Genomic DNA, 23,634 nt, shown 5'->3' on the forward strand with positions numbered 1-23,634 from the left:
GCTCTTTGGGTTTGGTAAGCAGAATTGTATGTAGAAATTAGGTCAATAGGAGGATTTATCTAAGAAGTTCTGTCCGTTTTCTTGGAGGGGTTCAGAGGAAGAGAATCTCCCCTAAAAAGAAATAGAATCTGTAATCACAGAGTAGCTGGGAGTTTTGAATGCCATGAAACTGTGTTACTTCTTCACTGCTCTTCCGGCCCTTTCTTTAGACCAGTATTGGAGGCCTGCTTGCACTCTGCATTTTTGTTTATTTCCATCCCTGTCATCTCTAATCTGGACCATTTCAACAGCCTCAACAGTCTCTCCAGGCTCTGGTCTTTCCTCTCCTACTCCATCCTCACCGGAAATGTGTCAACTCTCCTCCTCATGAAACTTCTCCAGGTTGATGCATATCCTGATTCGTCAGCACCACACGAGTCAGGTCCCTTCATAGTCAGGCCTTGCTGAGTGAGGGCCTTGCTCATGGAGCCTATGCTTAAACCTCTCTGAAATCTCATGCTCGTTTTCTCTTCCTAGAATGACCAGCTCCATTTCTCTTTCACCCGATAACCATCTACTCATCTTTTAAGAGCTGTGTTAATTGTTGTTGTCCTACTGGCTTGATCTGCAAGGGGGGGACAATTGTGATATCCGTGGTGCCCATTTCTGTACAGACACATACTTGGTAGTTAGTAAAATTGGGTGAATGGTTTTGAGGGTGTACTGAGCACCTTTGTATCCTTTCGGGGAACTGAATTTCATTTGCCTTCTATTCAAGTTGGTTCACTGACCACACTCATTTTTGTCATCATCTTTGATTGCCTAGTAAGCGCTTAACAAATGTAGAATAAATGAATTAGTTCTGATAGTTCTACAGAACTTGTGATTAACAGAGACATGTATTTTTAGATTGCAAAATTCTCTGCAGATTTTATTGCCTTAATGCTACAGTGACAAAGAACTTCACATTTTGCGCATTTCTTTGGTCACCTTTCAGCATAAGAGTGAATTACTCTTCACTTATGATTTTTGTGTGGACCTCCCGGCTCTTCACCCGCAGCTTGTTGACCTGGGACTCTGCAATGTCAGCGCGTTCCTCGGCCTCCTCCAGCTCGTGCTGGAGCTTGCGGAATTTGGAGAGGTTGACATTGGATTGTTCCTCCTGAGAAAAGAAATGCATTTGAGAGAACAAGAAAATTTGACATTTTCTGATTCTCATTGCCTTCTTTACTTCTAGAAGCAGCTACTGATGGATTTGCTTCATAAGTGAGAAAACAAAAGGTTCTGTTGTTTGGTCATGTACTTATCTGGGGGTAGGGCATCCCATATGCTCGCCTCTGTGAATGAGTGGGCTTAACAAACCCCCCGCTTGGGCTTTTTCACTGGAAAGAGTGTCCTGGAAAACTTAAGATGCTATAATGTCAACAAGGAGATCAAAGTTGCGGGAATCTGATTCTATGAGACAAACTTGAAAAAGTAGGCACAGTCGGGGCATCTGGGCAGCTCAATCTGTTAAACATCCGACTCTTGATATCGGCTCAGGTCATGATCTCACAGTTGGTGGGATTGAGCCCTGTGTGCTTGGGATTCTCTCTCTCTCTGCCCCCTCTGCTGCTTGTGCTCTCTTTCTTGTAATAAATAAATAAATTAAAAAAAAAAGTAGACACAGTGGTACTATTGGGTGCAGAGAATCTTAAGGGAAGTTTCTGAATTTAACAGGATGAGAAAGATAACAAGATGAGAAAGCAGCCAAATGAAAAGGAAATGTTCTGATGGATTTATTGTGAAGTTTGTTCAGCAGAGCTTAGATTTCACAGCCCTCATTTGCACAGACCCTGTGAGTGCTGGAGATTTCTGGGAGTGGCAGAGTGTTCTAGATAGGGAAGTAGGTTGTAACCAAGAAGCATTTCTATACTAACATGTCTGGAAAATTGCCTAAAGAGGTCTCAGAAGAAATGAACCTGAATCTAAGGCTCCAGTAATTAGTGGTAAATTTGTTTTCATTCCAAATGCTCATTTTCAGACCTGATTTTATATTCTTTGCCTTAAAGAAATACTTTTAAATTCTATAAACTTCAGACTCCCTGAAACCTGGACCTGCTCTGGACTTTTCTGTCTCATTACGCAGATACTCACGGCCTCTTCAGCTTGTCTCTTGTAAGCTTTAACTTTGGTTTGTAATTTGTCCACCAAGTCCTGCAGCCTGAGAACATTCTTGCGGTCCTCCTCCGTCTGAAATGTAAGAGGCAGCAAATAGTGTTGTTATTTGAGAACAACGCATTATTTTCACTTTCTTTTTTTTTTTTTATTTTTTTATTTTTTTTAACATTTATTTATTTTTGAGACAGAGAGAGAGACAGCATGAACAGGGGAGGGTCAGAGAGAGAGGGAGACACAGAATCCGAAGCAGGCTCCAGGCTCCGAGCTGTCAGCACAGAGCCTGACGCGGGGCTCGAACCCACGGACCGCGAGATCATGACCTGAGCCGAAGTCGGACGCTTAACCGACTGAGCCACCCAGGCGCCCCTATTTTCACTTTCTTGAAAGCAAGTGGGCCTGAGAAATATGGAAAGGCAGGTCACCTGGTAAGTGAGTTCCTTTACTCTTCTCTCATGTTTGCGGAGACCCTTGACAGCCTCCACATTGCGCTTCTGTTCAGTTTCTACCTCATTTTCAAGCTCCCTCACCTGGAAGAGAAAAAAGGTGTTTAGCAATTTGGCTGTGACTGGCTGCACGAACAGGTCAGGAACTGAATGAACTGATAGACACCCACCCTGGCCTCCAGTTTCTGGATCTGCTTCTTCCCGCCCTTCAGGGCCAGCTGCTCAGCCTCGTCCAGACGGTGCTGAAGGTCCTTCACCGTCTGCTCCAGGTTCTTCTTCATCCGCTCCAGGTGGGCGCTGGTGTCCTGCTCCTTCTTCAGCTCCTCGGCCATCATGGCCGCCTGTTAGCAGTGAAACAAAACCGGTTGAGAGCTGGGCTGGCGCATCAGCGTTCAAGTTTGAGCACCACCGTGTTGCCCTCTGCTCACATCAGTGATGGCCTTCTTGGCCTTCTCTTCTGCGTTGCGGGCTTCCTGGACAATGTCTTCCATCTCTCCCTGGATCTGGGAGATGTCTGTCTCCAGCTTCTTCTTGGTGTTGATCAGGCTGGTGTTCTGTTTCAAATTAATAAGAAAAAGGAGGGGGGGAAGCACATTTAATTATATTCTGTTTATACTATCATTTTTATTAGTGTATACAGGCAAAAATTAGTGATCCAAGAAAATTTCAGCATAAAAATCAAATGAAAAGTTGACTCTAAGTTATGCCTTCTCTTCTTATTCACCCATACTTCTGTTAATGAATATTTTCTTAAATTCTAAGGTAAAATTTGATTTTTGATGCCAAAGATGTTCAACAATTAACAGTGGCTGCCTGTAAGCATGAAGCACAACTGCGAGCCAGGAAAAAAAATGTAAAGTGCTGTGGCTCATGGAAAATGGATTATTGATTTTTAGTTGTTTATTCACATGTGGTTGGCTTCATATTTAAAGTACATAAATAGCATCATTATTGGTACAAAAATGAACAAACGATCTGTTATGTTTTGGAAAACTTGATGGTATTTAAACATATTTAATCAACTCAAGGATACTAAGCATGAGTATGAAAAACACTGCATTTTAATTTGAATTTAAAATTATTTGTCCTACGTGATTTTAACGTTTCCATGATGGCTATTTCCTTATATTGCAGTTTTTAAAAAGTATGTAGTAATATATGCTTATTACAAAAAAGAACATATAAATTAGCAAAATAAGAGGTAAAGAATAATTGTTATACTCTCCGTACCCAAAGATAAGCATTGATAATACTTTTGTTTATCCTATATATTTTCTACAAAAGTGATCATGCTTTATATATTATGTTTAAGTTGCTGTTTTCACTTAGTATATTGTGAACATCTTTCCATGGCAGTAAATGCATACTGTAATGGCTCCTTATTAGCCATCATGAGGCTCTACCACCATTTATTTAGCATATCCATTATAAACAACAAATGCTGACTGGCAGTAATGATGGCCTCTGTGAATTTGAACTTAAGAGCTTCTTTTTATATTTCATGTAGTTAGCTTTTATGTGTGTCCGGGACACACAAAATTACTTGGTGGCTTATTCTTTCTCCTCTATTTTATTTGCTTATCTATTTGCAGCTTAGAGTTGCAAAAGACAAGATGGCCACTAATGTCATATGTATGGTTATTAGCAGATGCCCTTTTGTGCTTTCCTTACGAAAGTTTCTAGAACCCTAAATTTTTTCTAATCGGCATGATTATGGCAGCCTACAAATACACCTGTGAGCTGGCTAGGCCCGCCCCCCCTTCCCAGTATGTCTTAGTAATGTGCATTCTCCAGAACTTCACGAAGGACCCTGGCCAGGGTTACTCCTTACTTAAAAACAAGCTTATCCCCTCAGATTGTCTTCAACTTCAGGAAGTGCCTTTGCTCAGCCATAGTCCTGAACCTTACCTGGGTGTGCAGGAGTTGCACACGCTCACTGGCATCCAGGAGCTCCTGCTCGGCCACCCTCCTGCTCCTCTCCGTCTGCTCCAGGGATGCCCGCAGCTCCTCGATCTCAGCCTGCAGCAGGTTGGCCCTGCGCTCCACCATGGCCAGCTGCTCCTTCAGGTCCTCCTGGCCTCTGACGGCATCATCCAGATGTAGCTGAGTGTCCTGCACAGAAAGAGGCAAAGACTCTTACCCGCGTTCCAATGAAAGTGAATACAAATTTCGGGTCATCGACACACCTTGTTCTTAATAACTTAGAGTATGGTTAGAGAGAAAAAATGAGAAAGTCCCTTTAATGACATTCTCTGTAGCCTAGGGTAGCAGATCTACTCAAAAGAACACGATGTTATATTTTAGATTGTGAATCATAAAAAAATACCATGGCCAAAGATACCAAATTTTGGATCAAGAAAGCATCCTCAGAGATGAGCTAGTCTAATGATGTTGTTTTACGTAAATTAAATAAGTGTAGATATATGTATTTTAAAAATATGTGTATATACTTATATACATTATACAAATGAGGTTCCTATAAAGTGATTTGTGCAGCGTCTTCAGCTGACAAAGTGAACTTTTCTTTGACTTTTCCAGAAGCAAGCTATTTTTCAGCTGTGTATGTTTCAGCAGTGTAAATTTTCAACTGATTACCATATTATTTAGGTTTACGGCATATAAATTGCACAGTTACACCTTGACTGCATGACGCCATGTGTGTTTATCCCAGTGTACCTTCAGTATTCCTTGTGTGTTTCTAAGATTCTTTATTGCCTCTGCAGCCTGGCGGTTGGCGTGGTTCAGCTGGATTTCCATTTCATTGAGGTCTCCCTCCATCTTCTTCTTGATCCGCAGGGCATCGTTCCTGCTCCTGATCTCAGCATCCAGGGTGCTCTGCATTGACTCCACCACTCTGAGATGGTTCCTCTTTAGCTGATCGATTTCTTCATCTTTCTCAGCAATTTTCCGATCAATCTCAGATTTCACCTGGTTTAACTCTAGCTGGATGCGAAGGATTTTGCCTTCTTCGTGCTCAAGAGATCCCTTTTTAAAAAGCAACATTTAGGTTACTCTTGGTTCTCAACCCCCTCAGGATCTTCCCAGGTATAATCTGCAGCTGGCCCTTGGGAGGGCAGGGAGAGACCAAAGAAAGAGGCAGGCCACTCCAGCTTGGTAGTGGCTATTTAATAATAGCAAAGTGACTTGGGTAAGAGGCTTGTCTTGAACGGCAGGAAGCCGAATGAATCGTGCCTCTGCCCACAAAATTTTAAAAGTTTACAAAGAGGCCATCAGTGGATTTAGTCACGTGTACTGTCTAGGTGTTCTCAACACCACACCACTGTCTCAAGGCTGTTTGTGGAGCAGCCCCTGGGAGCAGGAAAGGCAAGCGGAACCCACATTCCAAGGACGGGGAGGTCAGTGGGTGTCACGTCTTTTTGATGATGTTTCCCAATTGATACCTGAAGAGCTTGTTGTTGTTTGTTCTGCACATGATGATTTCTTGAAGGCGTTAAAAAATGCACAAACTTTCATACATCTTAATTTAGCCTGTTCTGCATTCCCAAGGAAATTCAGTATTTCTCACTGAATTAAGGAGTTATCCCCTGCAGCTTTACCACATGACAGATCTCAGTTGCTGTTAATTTTTCCATTTATTTATAAGGCATAAGTGAGCAAACAAAACATGTACCTCTGCTTCTTCCAGGGCAGCCTGTAGTTCACTCTTCTCTTGATCTATTTGTTTCTTTACTTTCTCCAATTCGTGGATATGCTTTCCCCCCTCCGCAATCTGCTCCGTCAGGTCAGAAATCTCCTCTGTAGGTTCATAGTAAAACACCAAATTCAGTTGAGAAAAATGAAAACTTGAAAAGATGCCTTCCTGCCATTTTGGAAGGAGAAGGATTACAAAGACTCACGCTGCAAGTTCTTGTTCTCTCGCCTCAGGGTTTCCAGGTGATCCAGGGATTCCTCGTAGGCATTCTTGACCTTGAACAGCTCAGTGCTGAGAGAGCGGGACTCCTTCTGGGAGGCCTCAAGTTCAGCCTGAGTCTCCTCATACTTCTGTTTCCACTCTGCCAGGACCTGGAAGTACATCAGAACTAAGCCTCTGTAATCAAGAGTCAGGCCACTTTCCCCCAAGAAGCTGGTCATTGTGGGCCACCTTGTCGAAGTTCCTCTGCTTCTTGTCCAGGGCCGCACAGGCCGCATTTGTTCTCTCCACGTCGAGCATGAGGTCCTCCACTTCGTTCTGGAGCCGCTGCTTTGTCTTTTCCAGAGAGGCACATTTGGAATTCACGGCCTCCACCTGTTCCTCCGCATCCTGCAGCCGCTGGGCCAGCTTCTTCCTGAAACGTTGGTCAGTGCGGGTGACCAAGAGCAGAGTTGAAGCCACCACAGTGAACTTAATAAAGCTGCTGACTAGGAAAGCAGGTTTTCCCCAAGAATTTTTTGCTCCTGTGTCCACAAATTGTTAAGGTTTCCTAAAATGTCTTCTCAGTACCCATTTTGTCTCTTTAATTCTCCCTAGTGAAGTCTACTCTTTATCTCTGGGGTTGCCAAACATACTCCTGAGCCAGGCCTTTTTGTGTGCATGGTGATGGTAATGTGTGTGTGCGCGTGTGGGAGAGAGATGAAGAATGAGTAAGCGCTTCAGCTGAGTGAGCAAGGTGAGGGTGCGAGAGGGTGACGAAGTGACAGCCGTGAACAGGAGGCATGTCTTCAAAGATGCTAGTGCTGAATAGCATCGTAAAACATGTGTTAACATGGTCCTCTTTATGAATGAAACTGGGGCCCAAAGTGACATGTCTGAGGGCATAGGATTAATGACTAATGTTCTGGGTCTGAAGCCCCAGACAATAAATATTATTCCATAATCACATTTTCCCCAAATACCTTCCTTCACCAGCCCCCTTAACTCACGACCTCCCCCAGCCCATGCTCTTATCTGGAGTGCTCCCTCTGGAAATGCTTGCCAAACCCCTTCATTCTGCTTAATTCTAACAACTACCAAGCTATATCCAATATAGAGAAGTTTCCTTCACTGGGAACATAATGATTATTGCCTTTCCATGTGTAACTCCCATGAGTTTTATTCCATTAAAACTGTACATAATTAATGAATAAGTTTATTGATACTGGTTGTTAAATAATGACAGAATATGATAGTCTCATTCTGAACTTCTAAATACTCCAGGTAGGGATAAACTGATTATTGGTAATTATAATATTCATAATAATGTATCAGACAGCCTCAGTGCCTCCATTTTTTCTTATATTGAAGGAAGTTCTACTCAATTCGTAAAGGATATGCTGATAATTTTTGGTTCATTTTGTTAGAAAGAAATTGAAGATATTTTTGTAGTAAACGAGATTGTGGGGAAGGCTGTGGTCTTGGCCCTTTCTTCAGTGGACATGTACCAGTTTATAAAGAGAAAATGATGGTTTCCACCACTCTGTAATCAGATAGGCTGGTATTTTTCACCTATCTTCATGTCTGGAATATTGTTTCTTTCATTATTTTATCTTCACTGTTTTTATTTTTTTTTTAATTTTTTTTTTTAACGTTTATTTATTTTTGAGACAGAGAGAGACAGAGCATGAATGGGGGGAGGGGCAGAGAGAGAGGGAGACACAGAATCGGAAACAGGCTCCAGGCTCTGAGCCATCAGCCCAGAGCCTGACGCGGGGCTCGAACTCACGGACGGCGAGATCGTGACCTGGCTGAAGTTGGGCGCTTAACCAACTGCGCCACCCAGGCGCCCATCTTCACTGTTTTTAAACTTCTCTTTCTGTCCCCATCATTAAGACTCCGTACTTGGCCTCCTCCAGCTCCTCTGTGCGCTGGATGGCGTCTGTCTCATATTTGGTCCTCCACTGGGCCACCTCGCTGTTGGCCTTGGACATTGACCTCTGCAGTTCAGCCTTGGCTTCCTGCTCCTCCTCATACTGTTCGCGCAGCAGGTCACAGTCATGGCGGGCTGATTGCAGGGCGTGGGCCAGTGCGTTCTTGGCCTGAACCAACGAGAAAATGTGCATTGTAAGTTTATGTTCTGATCATTGATATTCTCTAAGTGAAGCTCAGTTGTATGTCATGCTGCAAAGTTCGAGGGATTGGAAATCTCAGCTGGAAAATTCTCACCTTAGACTCCTCTTCCAGCTGCCTCTTTAACTCCTCAATCTGTTGTGTAAATGCTTGTTTGCCTCGTGATAGCTGAGACACCAGAGCCTCTTTCTCATCCAGCTGTCGTGAAAATTCACCTGGGAAAGACAAAACATGAGAGCTTTAGTTCTGTTGTCTAGGTGCCGACTAGTTTACAGACTGCTGTAACATCAGAACTCTTATTCCATGATGAAAAGAATAACTCAAGAACTTTGATATGGTTGAGAAGGTGTTATTTCTTTCTTTTTTTTTTAAATGTGAGCTTTCTTTGATATTTCAGGATGGAGATATACATATATATATGAATAGATTATTATTTTTTTTTAGTAATGCCACGACAACAAATATCTCAGTCCAGGGCTTAATTTTCTTCCAGTTATAGCTTAGAACCATTCTTTTTACCATCTCCCAGTAAAAACGAGAAGGAATGACAAATCAGTGATACTGGACACATGTGGCCTGAGAAGTGATGGGCATCCGGTGGGCGCTCACAAGTGGAGGCCCGCCTTCCATTCTTGGCCTCTGTGCGCACCGGCCGTGCACCTGCTGACCTGACTCTGTGTGTAGGCGCGCCTTCTGGGCCGACAGCTCATTGATGAGGCGCTGTTGCTCCTCTTCCTTCGTTTTCACTTCACTGAGCTGGTCCTCCAGTGTGTGGCACATTTTCTCGAGGTTTCCCTGTGGTGGGACGTAGGCAACAGGAAGAGCAGACGCTTTTATTTGTGAGTCTGGATTTGGAGAGAACTACTTGTGGAAAGGAGCTGAGTTTTATGTACTTTTCTATCTACTCCAAAGCCCTGCATGGTGCCTTGGATGTAGAGGCACATAATTTGGGCTAAATGAATACACATATGATTATGAAAATTAGGTCATTTCCTTTTGGAAAATATGAACATCACTTAAGTTCTGTATCCTGTAGAGTATGGTTTTTAGAGAAAAATTTTTTTCCTGTAATTACATTCTTTCGTGGTCATAGTGACAATATTTAAAGTGGTTTCTACAAATAAGATAGGAACACTGAAGTGATTCATTTCAATAGAGTGATGCCTAACAGGCGTAAAATGAGATAACATTGAAAGTTCATACAGTTAGATTGGATATAGTCATATATAAACTCTATAAAATGAAAAGGAGGGGCGCCTGGGTGGCTCAGTCGGTTGGGCGGCCGACTTCGGCTCAGGTCACGATCTCACGGTCCGTGAGTTCGAGCCCCGCGTCGGGCTCTGGGCTGATGGCTCAGAGCCTGGAGCCTGCTTCCAATTCTGTGTCTCCCTCTCTCTCTGCCCCTCCCCCGTTCATGCTCTGTCTCTGTCTGTCTCAAAAATGAATAAAATGTTAAAAAAAATTAAAAAAAAAAAATGAAAAGGAGACAAGTTAATAAAAACCTTGGCCTTGGAGACGGTCTCCATGTTACTGGCCAGGTCGTCAATCTCCATCTTCAATTCGCTCTTCTCCTTCTCCAGCTTCTGCTTGACCCTCTGTAGGTTGTCTATCTGCTCCCCCAGCTCGGCCACGCTGTCCGCATGCTTCTTCCTCAGGGTGGCCGCCGTGGCTTCGTGCTGCAGGGTGGCCTCCTCCAGGTCCCTGCGCATCTTCTGGAACTCGGCCTCCCGCTTCTTGTTCATCTCGATCTGGGCGGAAGTGGCCCCGCCGGCTTCTTCCAGCCGCTCGCTGATCTCCTCCAGTTCTCGGGAGAGGTCGGAGCGCTGCTTCTCTGCTTTGGCCCGGGAGGCCCTCTCTGCCTCGATTTCCTCCTCCAGCTCCTCGATGCGGGCCTGAGGGTGACACACCAACATTAATGGCAACTCGTGGCAGTTTTGATTCCTGTGATACGTGGACGAGGTGGAGGTTGTGACTCACCTGTAACTCCTTGATCTTCTTCTGCAGCTGCATGGCAAGGGCCTGCTCGTCTTCAATCTTGCTTTGCAGATTGCTCATTTCAAACTCTTTCCTGTCAGAGGAGCAACAAATAAGCTCTGTCAGTTCTCTTACCAGTCCTCTCTGCCACATATGGTGGAATATCTTTATGCTGCTGTGTTGAGGACATGAGTAGTATACGTTTTACAAGTCAATACTGTACCATTTTCATTTAATAAAAAGCCAAAGATGCCATTATTTGTTTTTTTATGTGTACTCCAAAGTAATATTTTGGAGATCTTTAAAACATATATTTGGCCTGAATTGACAGATGAATTGACAGACAACAAGCAGATTACAATTTAACTATATCATGCTCACTTTTTAAGTTTTTCATCGAGTTGCTGTTTGTCATTTTCGACGTCCATTGTGGACTCCTGGGCCAGTTTTAGGTCTCCCTCCAGTTTCCTCTTGGCTCTTTCTAGGTCCATGCGGAGTTTCTTTTCTTGTTCCAGAGACCCTTCAAGCTAAATTTATAGTGTATTTTATTTATTTCAGTCCTGAGGCACTGAACCATATGTTACTGGCCACCAAAGATGCACAGGAGAATTTTAAAAGATGCACCAAATAGCATGGGAATTTTAATGATTGTTTTCAAACCCGCAGAGAAAGGCATATGTCACAACTGTTTGTTTTATCTTAAGAGGAAATACTGTGTTTTTCACACTTACATCATCCACTTGCTGCTCGAGCTTGGTTTTAGCTTTGGTCAGCGTGTTGACCTTGTCCTCTTCTGCCTGTAGGTCATCCAGGGTCTGCTGGTGGGCCTCCTGGAGGGCCTTCTTCTCCTTGGTCAGCTTAGCGATGGTTTCGTCCAGGCCTGCCATCTCTTCTGTGAGGTTTTTCACCTTAGATTTGAACAGATTATAGAATGTTAATGACATCCCATCATCTTGACAAAAAACATGGTAATAGCTTAGGACAGTGTCAGCCTAAGATGGAAAATGGAGACGAGAAGCTAACCCAGGCCTCCATAGCTGAAAAATATGGGAGGTAAGGGTCAAGGTAATTAGTTAGAAATGGGGAAGACGACATATATATGATGGTACTTTTCTTTCATATTCATTGATTTTAAGATTAAACTTTTAGTTAAAGTATTTCCATAACAAGCTAGCACTTTTAAACACTCTAAAATGGATCATGATTGTACCTTGTTCTCTGTGGCATGTTTCTCCTTTTCAACCTTGGCCAGGGTCAGCTCAAGGTCATCGATGTCTTTCTTGAGCTCTGAACATTCGTCCTCCAGTTTCCTCTTTTTGGCCGTCAGCTCGGCATTGATCTCCTCCTCATCCTCAGCTCTCTCAGTCAGCTCTTTGATCTTGGCCTCCAGCTGGATTTTGGTTTTAATCAGCTGGTCGCATCTTTCCTCTGCGTCAGCCAAGCCATCTGCTTCCTAATGGGGGAAATTAAACACTTCCATTTGTATAAGCTATATCTGCAAAGACACAATAATTTATTAAAAGGTGGATACTTTAGTGACTCAACCAGTTTGGTCAATACATATGCCAACTTTTAAAAGTCCAGTAGACAAAATGTTAGTAATTTTAATCCACTGATTAAGTATAGTAACAGTTTTCCTCCAGATATCCATGTGTGGAAGACCAAATCAGGAAAACTAGCCCTTTGGCCAAATCTGCACTTGTGCTGCTTTGGAAGGGTCAGTTATTAATTCTAGGACTCGGTTTTCTCAGGTTTGAGGGGTTCATTAATTTAACCTTTTCCTCACCCTGGTAAGAACGGCATAACTTCTATTTTATGCACAATGTATTCCCTAAGGAAACAACAGTCTCATCTAAGAGAAGGTTCTATAAAGGAAGGAAAACATCTTTGGATAGCTTTATGACTTTGCTCTCTGATTTCCATACTACGTATGGATGTACATATGAACATATGCCGCGTAATTTGTGACTTCATGTCTATTGCTTCTTCAGGTCTGAGTCTTAGTATTTTTGAAAGATGAACAATGACAACACATATTTTAGTGGAAACCATTGATTTATAAACCTTAAACTAAAAATGTTTCATATCTACTTATACAGTGTTTGGAGGATAAGAAGTGGCTGAGCTGTGCAGGGACTAATGCTCACAGATTGAACTTGAAGCTGTAAGTCATTTTTCTCTTGCATCAGAGCTACCATCTTCTCCTCAAGTTCTTTCCTTTTTGCCTCAGACTTCACCAGCTCTTCCTTGGTCTTCTCAAATTCTTCCTTCATGTTGGCCATCTCCTTCTCGGTCTCGGCGCTCTTGAGGAGGGGCTTGATCTTGAAATACAGCTTCATCCAGGGCCAGTGCTTGACATTCATGAAGGCACGGACGTTGTACTGGATGCAGAAGATGGACTCTCTGTAGGAAGAACAAATATGGAAATGAAGAAGAATGTGGGCAGTGACTGGCACTCAACAGAAGTAATGACTGCATCGGATTCAACTATGAAAGTGTGGAGAACGAGGTCCCTCACCTCCTCTCCATCATCTTCTTGAATTCTACTCTCATCAGGTACCCTCTGCACACAGCCTGGGTGTGTGTGATGAGTTGGGCCAGCTTTTCATCTCGCATCTCCTCTAGAGTTCCCAACAGGCCAGCTTTAAAGAAAACCTGGCCAAAGAACAAGTGAGATATGTCATTTCCACTCAAGAGAAAGTCCCAAGGTGATGAAATTATGATAGAGATTTAGGTAGATTGGTACCTTGGTGTGACCGAATTTGTACTGGGTGTGGTCGATGTCAATAGACCCCAGAAGTTTCTCAGAAGCCTTCTTACTATCAATGAACTGACCCTCTGGGATAGCACTTGCATTTAGAACCTTGTATCTATCAGAAATTAAAGAATATGAAAGTTTGTTTTTCTTACCAAAACTCACAGTAACTATCATTGAAAAAATGATAGACTGAGTTTTGAGGAAAAAATTCCCTTAAAATAATCAAGCAGTGCTTTAGATAAACCTTGGGAAAATATGTTTAAAAACAGTATAATATAAACCAAGGCTTCATTCTTTCTGATAATTGCATTTCAGTTTTCTTTTTAAAAAAATGCTTATTTATTTCTTTTGAGAGAGAGAGAGAGAGAGAGCGAGCATGAGCAGGGGAGGGGCAGAGAGAGATGGGGAGAGAGAATCCCAAGCAGGCTCTGCACTGTCAGCATGGACCCTGACACAGGGGTTGATCCCACAAACTATGAGATCACGACCTGAGCCAAAACCAAGAGTCAGATGCATAACCGACTGAGCCACCCAGGCACCCCAGAATTTCGGTTTTCAGGGAAAAGTTAAAAGATGTTTGAATTGCATGGCAATAATGATCTGGACTAGCACATTGAAAGGGAGAAAAAAATGAGACACAAACCTCTGCTTGAAGTCTGCATAAAGGATTCTGCTGGGGAATCCCTTCCTGCAGATGCGGATGCCTTCCAGCACTCCGTTACACCTCAGCTGGTGCAGGACAAGTTCATGCTCCATGGCCCCTTACAAACAAACAAATAAACAAACAAGCAAACAAACGTGTTGTCTGTATGTCTATAGAATAGTGAAGTCACACTGGCGTCTTACTTGGATGTCAGAAGAGTCTTACCGGGAGTTTTGGTTTCATTGGGGATGATGCAGCGTACAAAGTGGGGGTGAGTGCTCCTCAGGTTGGTCATCAGCTTGTTCAAATTCTCCTGAGAACCATAGGGAAAGTTTTAAAATCGTTTTTTGTTGCATTTACGTGAGACTCCCTATCAAGGATCTGTAGTTAATGGGCTCCATTTCATGAATAAAGTCAATGTAACTGACTACAGTAGTTGCTTCCAGAGAGGGTTTGATTTCATGTGAAATTTGTTCAACGCTAGATCTTTTAGATTTGGAGCTTTGAGGGGAGATGTTTCATATATTGTAAGGTTTGAACTCACACTGCAGGTTTTATTTTTGTTCAATTTTTCCTAACACATTTTTCATTTTCCTTTGTACAACATTACCTTTTTTCTGTTTCACTATAGATTTCTTTTAAAAAAGTTTTTTTAAGTTACGATAATTTAATTGTCACAGAAGTAGGTTTTTTTGGGCATTCAAGAATATACTGTACCCTAAAAAGCGCTGACACTGTCTGGAAAGAAGAACCCTTCTTTTTGCCACCTTTTTTTCCACCGCCACTTTCTGAAAAATAATATAAAAGAATTAAAACTATTTAATTTGTACTATCCATAGGTATAAGGACTCCCAAGATTCCCTCTGGAATTTAAATGTGCACACATTCACTTGTATCATCCCTCATCTTCCCTCTGTATCTTTCCTCCTTCAGCTCTGGATTAGGGAAATAGATGCATTGGCTCACATTATAGGTATTCAGGAAAACAACAACAGCAACAATAAAAGAACTGTGGATGCAAAGGGTAGATGTGGGGAAGAGGTAGGACCCCTCTCCTCCAAATCAGCAGAGGGGGAGTGCCAGAAGACAGAGGAGTAATGCCGCCTTAGTGCACACATCCCCCAGAGAAGAGGCAAAGTTGCATGCATGGTGCCAGGGAGGTGAGCCTCTGCTAACCTGCAGGCAAGTCCTGCTTCCTGTTTGCTTGTGTTTCTCTACCTCTGCTTGCACATCTGGTCTTAGGGTACTTAGGAGAACACAACTTGCATTCCTTAAGCACTAGTGCCTTGACAAAGGATTTCTTCATCTCCAGCTTAGCTGGATCCTTTAAGGAACCGATACTATCAAAATAATTGAAATAAGCTGTATGATCTTGAGCATGTCACTTAACCTTTGAGTCTCTGTTTCCTCATGGGTGAAATGAGGCCATGGACAAAATGATCCATAGTGTCAGTTTTAGCTCTGAAAGCCTATGATTGTAAGACTCACTAAATATACTTCCTATCATTAAGTCCATATTGGCCAGTATTTTCATGACAGGTTTTGAGATAACTATATCAGTCTCTGATAAAAAGTATATTTCTGTTTTGTGACTCTAGGAACATATTAGTGATATTAACAACCTGCTTCAGCACTTTGTCCCCCAGCAAAGAGGAGAGCCAGAGTCTTCATTCCGGACTTCTGGTACAGCCCAACCACGGTCTCGTTCAGCGGGTCCTTGTTCTTGTCCAGCCAGCCGGCAATGTTGTAGTCCACGGTGCCGGCGTAGTGCACCAGCGAGAAGTGGGCCTCAGCCTTGCCTTTGGCAGGCTTGGGCTTCTGGAAGTTGTTGGACTTGCCCAGGTGCTGTTCGTACAGCTTGTTCTTGAAGGAGGTGTCCGTGGCCTTGGGGAACATGCACTCCTCCTCCAGGATGGAGAAGATGCCCATAGGCTGAGAGTAGGAAAAAGGGATGATAATATGAGTCCCTCAGAAAAGTGTGCTCTAATAGTTTATGTACTTGGTGGAAACCTGAACATGTTCCAGAATAAGAGTTCGGGTGATAAGAAATTCAATAGGCATGGTTCTACTTTGCTGCCTCTCCTCTGCTACTGAAATGTGAAACAGTCCTGTATCAAGGACATATGGGAAATATATTTGCTAGAAAGACTCAATTAAAAAAAAAAGCCCATCTGTGCCATTTGGCAAACTTTATGTTCAGAGTATAAAATTAAATTCCAAAACTACCATTTCAAAGCTGAATTCTTTATCCCATATATGTATCTATCTAAATACTTTCTTCCCTACTGACAGTGTAATTTCCTTCACCTCAACTCTAGACATGACAAAAGTATGAAGAGAAGAGAAATTACAGCTAAAGATTAAAAATGGTCCGTTCCCAGGAGAAAAGTGCATCTCATGTTGTATCATTAGAACTCTCTGTACTCTGTGCTATGTTCCCCACTCTGTGGAGTTGAGTGATGATAATTAGGTTTTGCTTTGTAAGCAGATCGACTCCTTTCAGTGGCAAGTTTGATATGAACGACTGATAGAAAATTCAATGTTGTTGATGTTCAGTCACAAATTGTCTCCCCAAACCTATTTTGATGTTCCATGAACTGAGTACCACACAGTTTTTGTGAATAGCAGAGATACTGTATCACCAAATTAAAGTTATTTTCCTCCAGTTGGGTAGACCCAGGCGGATATTACCCCCTCCTCTTTCATATTTTGATGAATTTTGACATGAGTGTGTGAAGTTGTCATAGATGGCGGTTGTACTTACTTTTCCCCTTTCGTCTGCTCAGGCTAGTGTTCACATGTAACCATGTACTGTGTGGGCCTCCCTAGGCATGTGGTGAGTGCCCAGTGCACATTCGAAAGTGCTTAATGATTGCTTGTTGGGTTTTAGTATACACACAACCGATAGAATCATTGCCCCAACTCTTTGATAAAGGGGAATTTAGGGCTCCCCTTCCAGGTAAGGCTGTTTATTCAGCAGTCCACATGGTCTTACTGACTGCAACAACTGAAAAGCTGCCCTCCCAGCCTATAAGACACCTTGACATATCCTGCCTTGATACCCGTGAAGGATGATTCATGCATGGCACACCATCATGGGACAGCCAGGATCAATGATCGTACTCACAGGACTAGCTGTGATTTCATTCCTGTCACCCAAGAGATCACATAGGAACAAAAGTGAGGGAGAAGGAAGTGAAAAGAGGGAGAAATGTGAATCCTTGTGTCTGTGGATGTGTATGTATTGCAATCATTTTTCTATGAAAAACTACTCCTTAATATGTTGCTTGTGATGCACCATGCACCTGGTCACTGTGCCCAGGAATGTCATAAAACACCGCTGCTGGTTCTTTGAGAATTGGGATTGCAGTTCATTCAGCATGAGGAGGTGGACAGTTTGTTTTTCACATACCGAAGGCTTGAAAAGTCATACGAACCTTCTCGATGAGCTCGATGCAGGCAGCCAGGTCCATCCCAAAGTCGATGAACTCCCACTCGATGCCCTCCTTCTTGTACTCCTCCTGCTCCAGCACGAACATGTGGTGGTTGAAGAACTGTTGCAGCTTCTCGTTGGTGAAGTTGATGCACAGCTGCTCCAGACTGTTGAACTAGGGCGTTGCAAACACCAAAGAGCTCAAGTGAGTTTGGGAAACCCGGGGGGAATTCGGCAGAGCAGACACGAAGCGGAGGGGCCTTAACAGGGCCGCTTATTCCAACAACTCACATCAAAGATCTCAAAGCCGGCGATGTCCAGGACCCCGATGAAGTACTGTCTGGGCTGCTTGGTGTCCAGCTGCTGGTTGATGCGGGTGACCATCCACAGGAACATCTTCTCGTAGACGGCCTTGGCCAGGGCGCCCACCGCGTTGTATACCTTCGTGGACAGAGTAATGATTGTTGGCGTTACTAAAGACGTGTTGAGAAGGCTGGGGATGTGTGTGATTCATTGAGGCCGTTCACTTACCTGCTGCACAGTCTGGCCTTTGGTGACGTACTCGTTGCCGACCTTGACCCTGGGGTAGCAGAGGGCTTTGAGCAGGTCAGCAGAGTTCAGACTCTGGAGGTAGGCTGCCTTGTCAGCAACTGCATGAACCAGGTGAGGACGGTAAAAACAAAACAAAACAAAACAAAAACCACAGTGTGCACAGCTTAAGGTGTGAAGGACAATGACAAAGAGAAAAAGTTCTGCTCAAAGAGTAATATGTGCAAATGTGGCAAAACCATTTGTTCATATTGCTTCAAAAGCATTGCCAACTTTCACACTAATTTTAGTCATTTTTTTGAGATGATAATTTGGAACTTGGGGAATTGATGCTCTGTGTGATATTTAAAACAAAGCTAAAGTAGACCACAGATAAAAATAATTTGTGAAATTCTAACCTAGAGGAGTAGTGACAGGAAAATTCTGATCAGTTTTTTTTTTTTTTTCCTCCAGTGCATGTGGGCACACAAATTATTGACTGGGATGAAAAATGCTTTAATCAGATCGTAAATACTAGCGTACAGTAAGGCAGTGAAAAATGGAATGGGCAGAAATCACGTCTCCACAAATCTCAGTTGTGTAAAACATGCAGTGTGTGTCATTTCTGTTCCCTTCTAGTTTTCCCCACTGTCGGATAAGTCAAGAAAGTGAACCCAGGGCCCTTGCCCTTGAGGAACTGATGGTGTCAGCTGTAATCTCAATTGAATGACGTGAGCAAGCAGGGAGTGTAGGTACCTTCGGTGCCGTCAGGCTCGGCCTGCTCCTCACGCTGCTTCTGCTTGAACTTCATGTTCCCATAATGCATCACGGCGCCCGTGAGCTTGTAGATGGCAGCCTTTTCGTCAGTGCTGAAACCCAGAATGTCCACAGCACTCTGTGGAAAGAGTTGGATCTGACTCGGCTCGCAATGATCACCATGGCAGATGCCTTCAGTACACAGGGGCCTGCCTCCCCATCTTCTCACCCTGTCTTGCCTTTGCATTTGACTAGCACTTTGCTGTCTAAAGGCACTCCTGTTCTTTAGCACTTAGTTCCACAAAGCAGCACCAAGAGGTATGCATCAGTTTCCCATGGAGTCAGGTGAACAGGGAAGATCTTACGCGACTTGTCCACACTCACCTAGCCAGGACTCAGAGCCTTGGCTTTGGATGCCAAGGCCAACGCACTTCCCGTTTCTCCACGTGACCCCAGCCTTGCCCCGTATGTTTCTTATCTTATGCGTTCCCTTTGCCTCACAAGTCTGTTTGCTCCTTTTCCTCCTGTGTTGTCCCAGCCAAATATGTAATCCTAGCCTGCCTTCCTGGACAGGGCAGGTGAAGTTGGGAAGAGGGTATGAGGAGGACAGCACGTGCCCTGTGTTTTTCCCCATGTTCTTCTATGACATCAGGTCCCGTGAGATGCCTGGCAGGGAACTTCACCTGGTTGTTCCTCATGCAGGGAAGAGACATTTCTGAACAGAACTGCTTTCATTGAAGTATTGTTGTATCTTTTTTTCTCTATCAGATTTTGATCACCTTCTTAGTTGCCCATGTTAGGCTTTGAGAAAGCAGAGAGAGCTTGGTTATGTAACACTCGTGTCTCCTAAGACTCTCCAGATAATTTACTTCCAGCTCACTGACCCGACCTACTCAAAATGCCTCCATGTTAATATTACAGAAGTCTTGGGGCAAGACTACTAAGTTTTTTTTTTTTTTTTAACCTCTCAACTCCTAACACTTTTGGACATAGGAATAATAATGGGTTAAAGCTTGTGAAAGCTGTTATTTATCAGATAAAGGCACACAAATAGTTCATAGAGTTTTTGAAAGTAATATTTTAAGAGAAAAAGTATTCTTGTAAGCAACTCTCAATCTTGTCTTGGGAATATTGGGGTGTTCCCACTGGTCTTAAAGTTGAGAATAATTGAAGGTTGACTATTCAGAAATTCAAAAGAAAACTTGAAATATCTATAAGTGTATGTATAAAGAAAATAAAAGAGCAATGATCCTTAAAAAAAGAAGAGAAGGGAGAGAGAATCTATAGTTCCCAAAACTAAACGTTCATGGAGTCCCAAAACGAATTTTTGAGGTAGAGAATCCATTTCTTCAAATGCTACATGGGGTGGAGTTGGGGGGGAGAAGGGAATACCATTGGCCCACAGAGTTACATTTGAAACAAAGTTCGTATTTATGTCCAGTTACAGAAGAACTGTGGAAATATCATGTTCTGTTAAAAATCTTTTAGCTCCTTTTCCCAGACTCTTGGCTGTAGGGTGTGACATAGGAGAAATGTCACTATTGGAGTACAAAAATGGACCCAATGACCAATGAGAAAAAAAGGAAAAAGGAGCCAACCAGCTGAGAAATGCCTAACGCTCGATGTTTATTCCAGACTTTTAAAGTTTTCTGATACATGGTAGAGGTCATTGACACATCCTATAACTTTGTTCCAAGGGTAAGGAAGCCTGAAAGGTAATATTGCCCCTAATGTCTTTCTGCTAATGCTGTTCACTCTATAGAGGAGAGTGTCGTATACTGCAAGATGAATTTGCTTTTTCCTGTTTTGTACCTATTACTTACATCTGTAGCCATCAACTCTTCCTGATCATCAATGCTGGGCACTGTGATTTCACCTTGACTGACAAAGGCAAAGTCGTATGGGTTCGTGGTGATCAGGAGCATTTCTGTGCACGTGGAAAAGAACAAGTATAGCCAGAATTACTTTGGTCATGAGAAACTTTTTAGAGGGACTATTAGGAAGAAGGGCTTTTATTCTTCCTCGGTGGAAATAAATCACAGATACTTCTTACCAATAAGTTCTGGTTTCTTGTTGGACATGATTTGATAAAATATGTGGTAGCTTCTTTCAGCCTTTAGCTGGAAAGTAACTCGGGACTTCTCTAGCAGATCTAGAAAGGCAGATCGAGCACGTTTAAAAGAAAAGGCACAATGGAAAATTAAGCATTTGAAAAGTTTACCTAACACAAATAAGATTTTCAATATATTCCCTGGAAGAAAAAGATTTTTAATCCCTAATATTTATTAACTTACATGTTTCAATATCTGCAGAAGCCAGTTTGCCTGTTGCACCAAAATGGATCCTGATGAATTTTCCCTTAAAAAGGCAAAGGAAGACTTTTTGTACACGTTCAAAGGCAGACAAATGTTTTCTTTAGCTACGGACCGAACGGACGGTAAAGATGTCGACACCACACGTGCAGAAGTGTCAGTGCTGACGTTCACGTGAAAAGGAAGAGCAAGAGACTCACAAAGCGAGAGGAGTTGTCGTTCCTCACGGTCTTGGCGTTGCCAAAGGCCTCCAGTAGGGGGTTGGCGCTGATGATTTGATCTTCAAGCGTTCCCTGAAGAGAAATGAGGAAGATGGACAAAAAGACCCTGGAGAAGATGAGTTGCAGTCTGCTGAGGTAGCCTCCCATTGACTTCCTCTCCTGTCCCCTTCTCCCTTCGCAGACCTCTGTAACTTTGGGGAGGCTTTCTGCAGCAAGTAGAAGGAAGACAAAGTGGGGGAGGGAGGTACTCCAGTGACATGGCCTTGATTTCTGTATTCCACAATGCCTGGTTTTTCCTCCTCATAAATGGTTGTGAGAACTACTACCTGGCGCACGCAGCAACAATCAATCATCTCATTCTTACAGCCCACCCAAGAGTTATTTTCTGCATTTGAGCGTCACCTACATTGGTGGCCGTGGCTCTAAAGGACTTGGTCAGATTTTTCAGAGCCTCTGATGTCTTGCATCCTGGGAAGAGTATCATACCCACCTGCATTTTGCCAGGAGTAGGTTCTTCTTTTTTCTTCTCTCCAGTGATTGCGATGGTTGCAAAGTACTGGATGACACGCTTGGTGTTCACGGTCTTGCCCGCCCCGGATTCGCCGCTGCCAAGTCCACACGGAGGGACAAGTCAGAGTCTAACCACTACCGCGACCAAAATCCAACAGAAAGAAAGGCACTGAAATCTACATACGTAATCAGGATCGACTGGTTCTCACGATCTGTGAAAGAGAAACCGGAGATAATGCTGAAAAATACACTTAGCACATAGATTAACACAGTGCTTGCAAACTCAAAATTGCCTTTTAAAACCTCCCACTCACACACACAAAAATAACTATATGGATTGGTGCTTTGCTTTTTTCACAAGATTCTTTTTAAAATAAGTAGCAAAAAGATGTGTTAATTAGCCAGTGTGTTGCACTCCTGTGGCCTTTAGTGTGACATGGAACGTGTGATGCACTATTTCAACAAAATGTCTGTGAGAGTCATGTATCAATATCCAATGAGTACTGGCTCCATTATCCATTTAGCCACTTGGTCCATAGTGCAAAATCTCATCATGCTATTAATGTCCCATCCAAAGTTTTGTGTTGTGATTGTGGCGACCTGTCACTATGAGCTTTCAAAGCTCACTCTCTAGGAGAGAGGACACATTAGCTGTGATTAAAATGCATAGATGGTACCTACATTTGGTTAATTTTGAGCTGAAATTAGCATTAATTAGTATGGATTTTACCATGGAAATATAAGCAAAATTCTCTATGTTTTTGGAACTGGTCCATTTTATTCTAAGTATATTTCCCAATTTTATTATTATAGTATACTACTTGCCATATTAGCATACTATCATTATTATTATGTTTGTGCTGAACATTTTATTCTCAAAGTACTGCCTCTGTGTCTTTTGTGTTATCAGCATATACTTACTTTATAAATGACTCCGTAAATTGTAATTATGGACTCACCTGTCAGCATGAACTGATAGGCGTTGTCGGAGATGGAGAAGATGTGGGGCGGGGCCTCCTGGCGCTTCTTGCCCCGGTAGGCGGTCACCACCTCGGGGTTGTACACCGGCAGCCACTTGTAGGGGTTGACGGTGACGCAGAAGAGGCCCGAGTAGGTCTGGGAAATGACAACAAGCTTGCTCAGTCAGCAATCACCTTGGAAATACTGCTCGATATGCAAAGGGAGAGGGACCAGAGCACCAGGATGGTTCTCCTAAGGCTGCCTCCCACCCACACACACCCTACACAAGATGCTTCAGTTTGCCAATGAATTCAGCATTAAGTAGATGGCTTTTCCCATGCACATTTTCAAATACATTAGAATTCACAACAGTAACCAGATGATTAGTCTTAAGATAATATAATAACCAAATCAAAAAATAAAGTCTTTAATAAAGTTTAGCTAACATAGTTCATGAAGTTAGTGGAAAGTGAAAAGAAAAAGAAGGGGGTGCTCACGTAGATCATCCAGGCTGCGTAACGCTCTTTGAGGTTGTACAGCACGGCGGGCTCGTGCAGGTGCGTCATCATGGCCATGTCCTCGATCTTGTCGTATTTGGGAGGGTTCATGGAGAAGATTTGATCTTCCTTAACTGTGACAGTCTGTTAAGAGGAGCTAGTGCTTATCAGCTGAGGAACAGAAAAGCATCAGTTATGTTTGCCCACCTCCCTTTGTGTTACTTACAGCCCCAGCATCAGTCTTCACCGTCACCTTCCCCCCTTCTCTGCTCTGGACTGTGCTTTTCACGTAGGATTCCTTAGCATCCACCACAAAGACAGAATTCTTGGCATCGAAGGGCCTATTCTGGGCTTCAATGCGCTCCTTTTCAGACTTTCGGAGGTACGGAGCTGCCTCCCCAAAAACGGCCATCTCAGCGTCGGAACTCATGGCTGGGGGTTATTGGCGGCAACACAGCACAGGTGTACCTAGAGGGC

General features: G+C 43.1%; 1 protein-coding gene across 1 annotated transcript; it reads right to left on the minus strand.

The window, feature by feature from the left end:
- Window positions 1-973: 973 nt before the first annotated feature.
- On the minus strand, window positions 974-23,590 carry MYH4 (myosin heavy chain 4). Its single transcript, XM_030295225.1, has 38 exons — window positions 23,384-23,590; window positions 23,158-23,301; window positions 22,660-22,816; window positions 21,885-21,912; window positions 21,681-21,795; window positions 21,170-21,262; window positions 20,952-21,015; window positions 20,711-20,809; window positions 20,481-20,584; window positions 18,658-18,796; window positions 17,905-18,023; window positions 17,665-17,814; window positions 17,378-17,548; window positions 15,563-15,872; window positions 14,658-14,728; window positions 14,166-14,253; window positions 13,941-14,058; window positions 13,286-13,409; window positions 13,058-13,194; window positions 12,687-12,942; window positions 11,750-11,992; window positions 11,271-11,447; window positions 10,921-11,066; window positions 10,543-10,633; window positions 10,068-10,457; window positions 9,234-9,360; window positions 8,662-8,780; window positions 8,338-8,534; window positions 6,685-6,868; window positions 6,440-6,605; window positions 6,214-6,338; window positions 5,259-5,567; window positions 4,491-4,694; window positions 3,011-3,136; window positions 2,753-2,923; window positions 2,562-2,666; window positions 2,116-2,211; window positions 974-1,141 (listed from the first exon to the last, which is right to left on the minus strand). The coding sequence occupies exons 1-38, from the start codon at window positions 23,585-23,587 to the stop codon at window positions 989-991; spliced, it is 5,820 nt and encodes a 1,939-aa protein (XP_030151085.1). The 5' UTR covers window positions 23,588-23,590; the 3' UTR covers window positions 974-988.
- Between the last annotated feature and the right edge of the window lie 44 nt (window positions 23,591-23,634).

This window comes from Lynx canadensis, chromosome E1 (genome assembly GCF_007474595.2).
Source record: "Lynx canadensis isolate LIC74 chromosome E1, mLynCan4.pri.v2, whole genome shotgun sequence".
NCBI classification, from domain to species: domain Eukaryota; kingdom Metazoa; phylum Chordata; class Mammalia; order Carnivora; family Felidae; genus Lynx; species Lynx canadensis.

Excerpts from the sequence above, each read along its gene's own strand:
- MYH4 (XM_030295225.1), bottom strand. The coding sequence starts at position 23,587 with ATGAGTTCCGACGCTGAGATGGCCGTTTTTGGGGAGGCAGCTCCGTAC. Across the intron at positions 18,797-20,480 it reads AAGAGTTGATGGCTACAGAT|AGTGCTGTGGACATTCTGGG; the intron begins GTAAGTAATAGG and ends CTCTTTCCACAG. Across the intron at positions 14,254-14,657 it reads CAGTGTCAGCGCTTTTTAGG|GAGAATTTGAACAAGCTGAT; the intron begins GTACAGTATATT and ends TATGGTTCTCAG.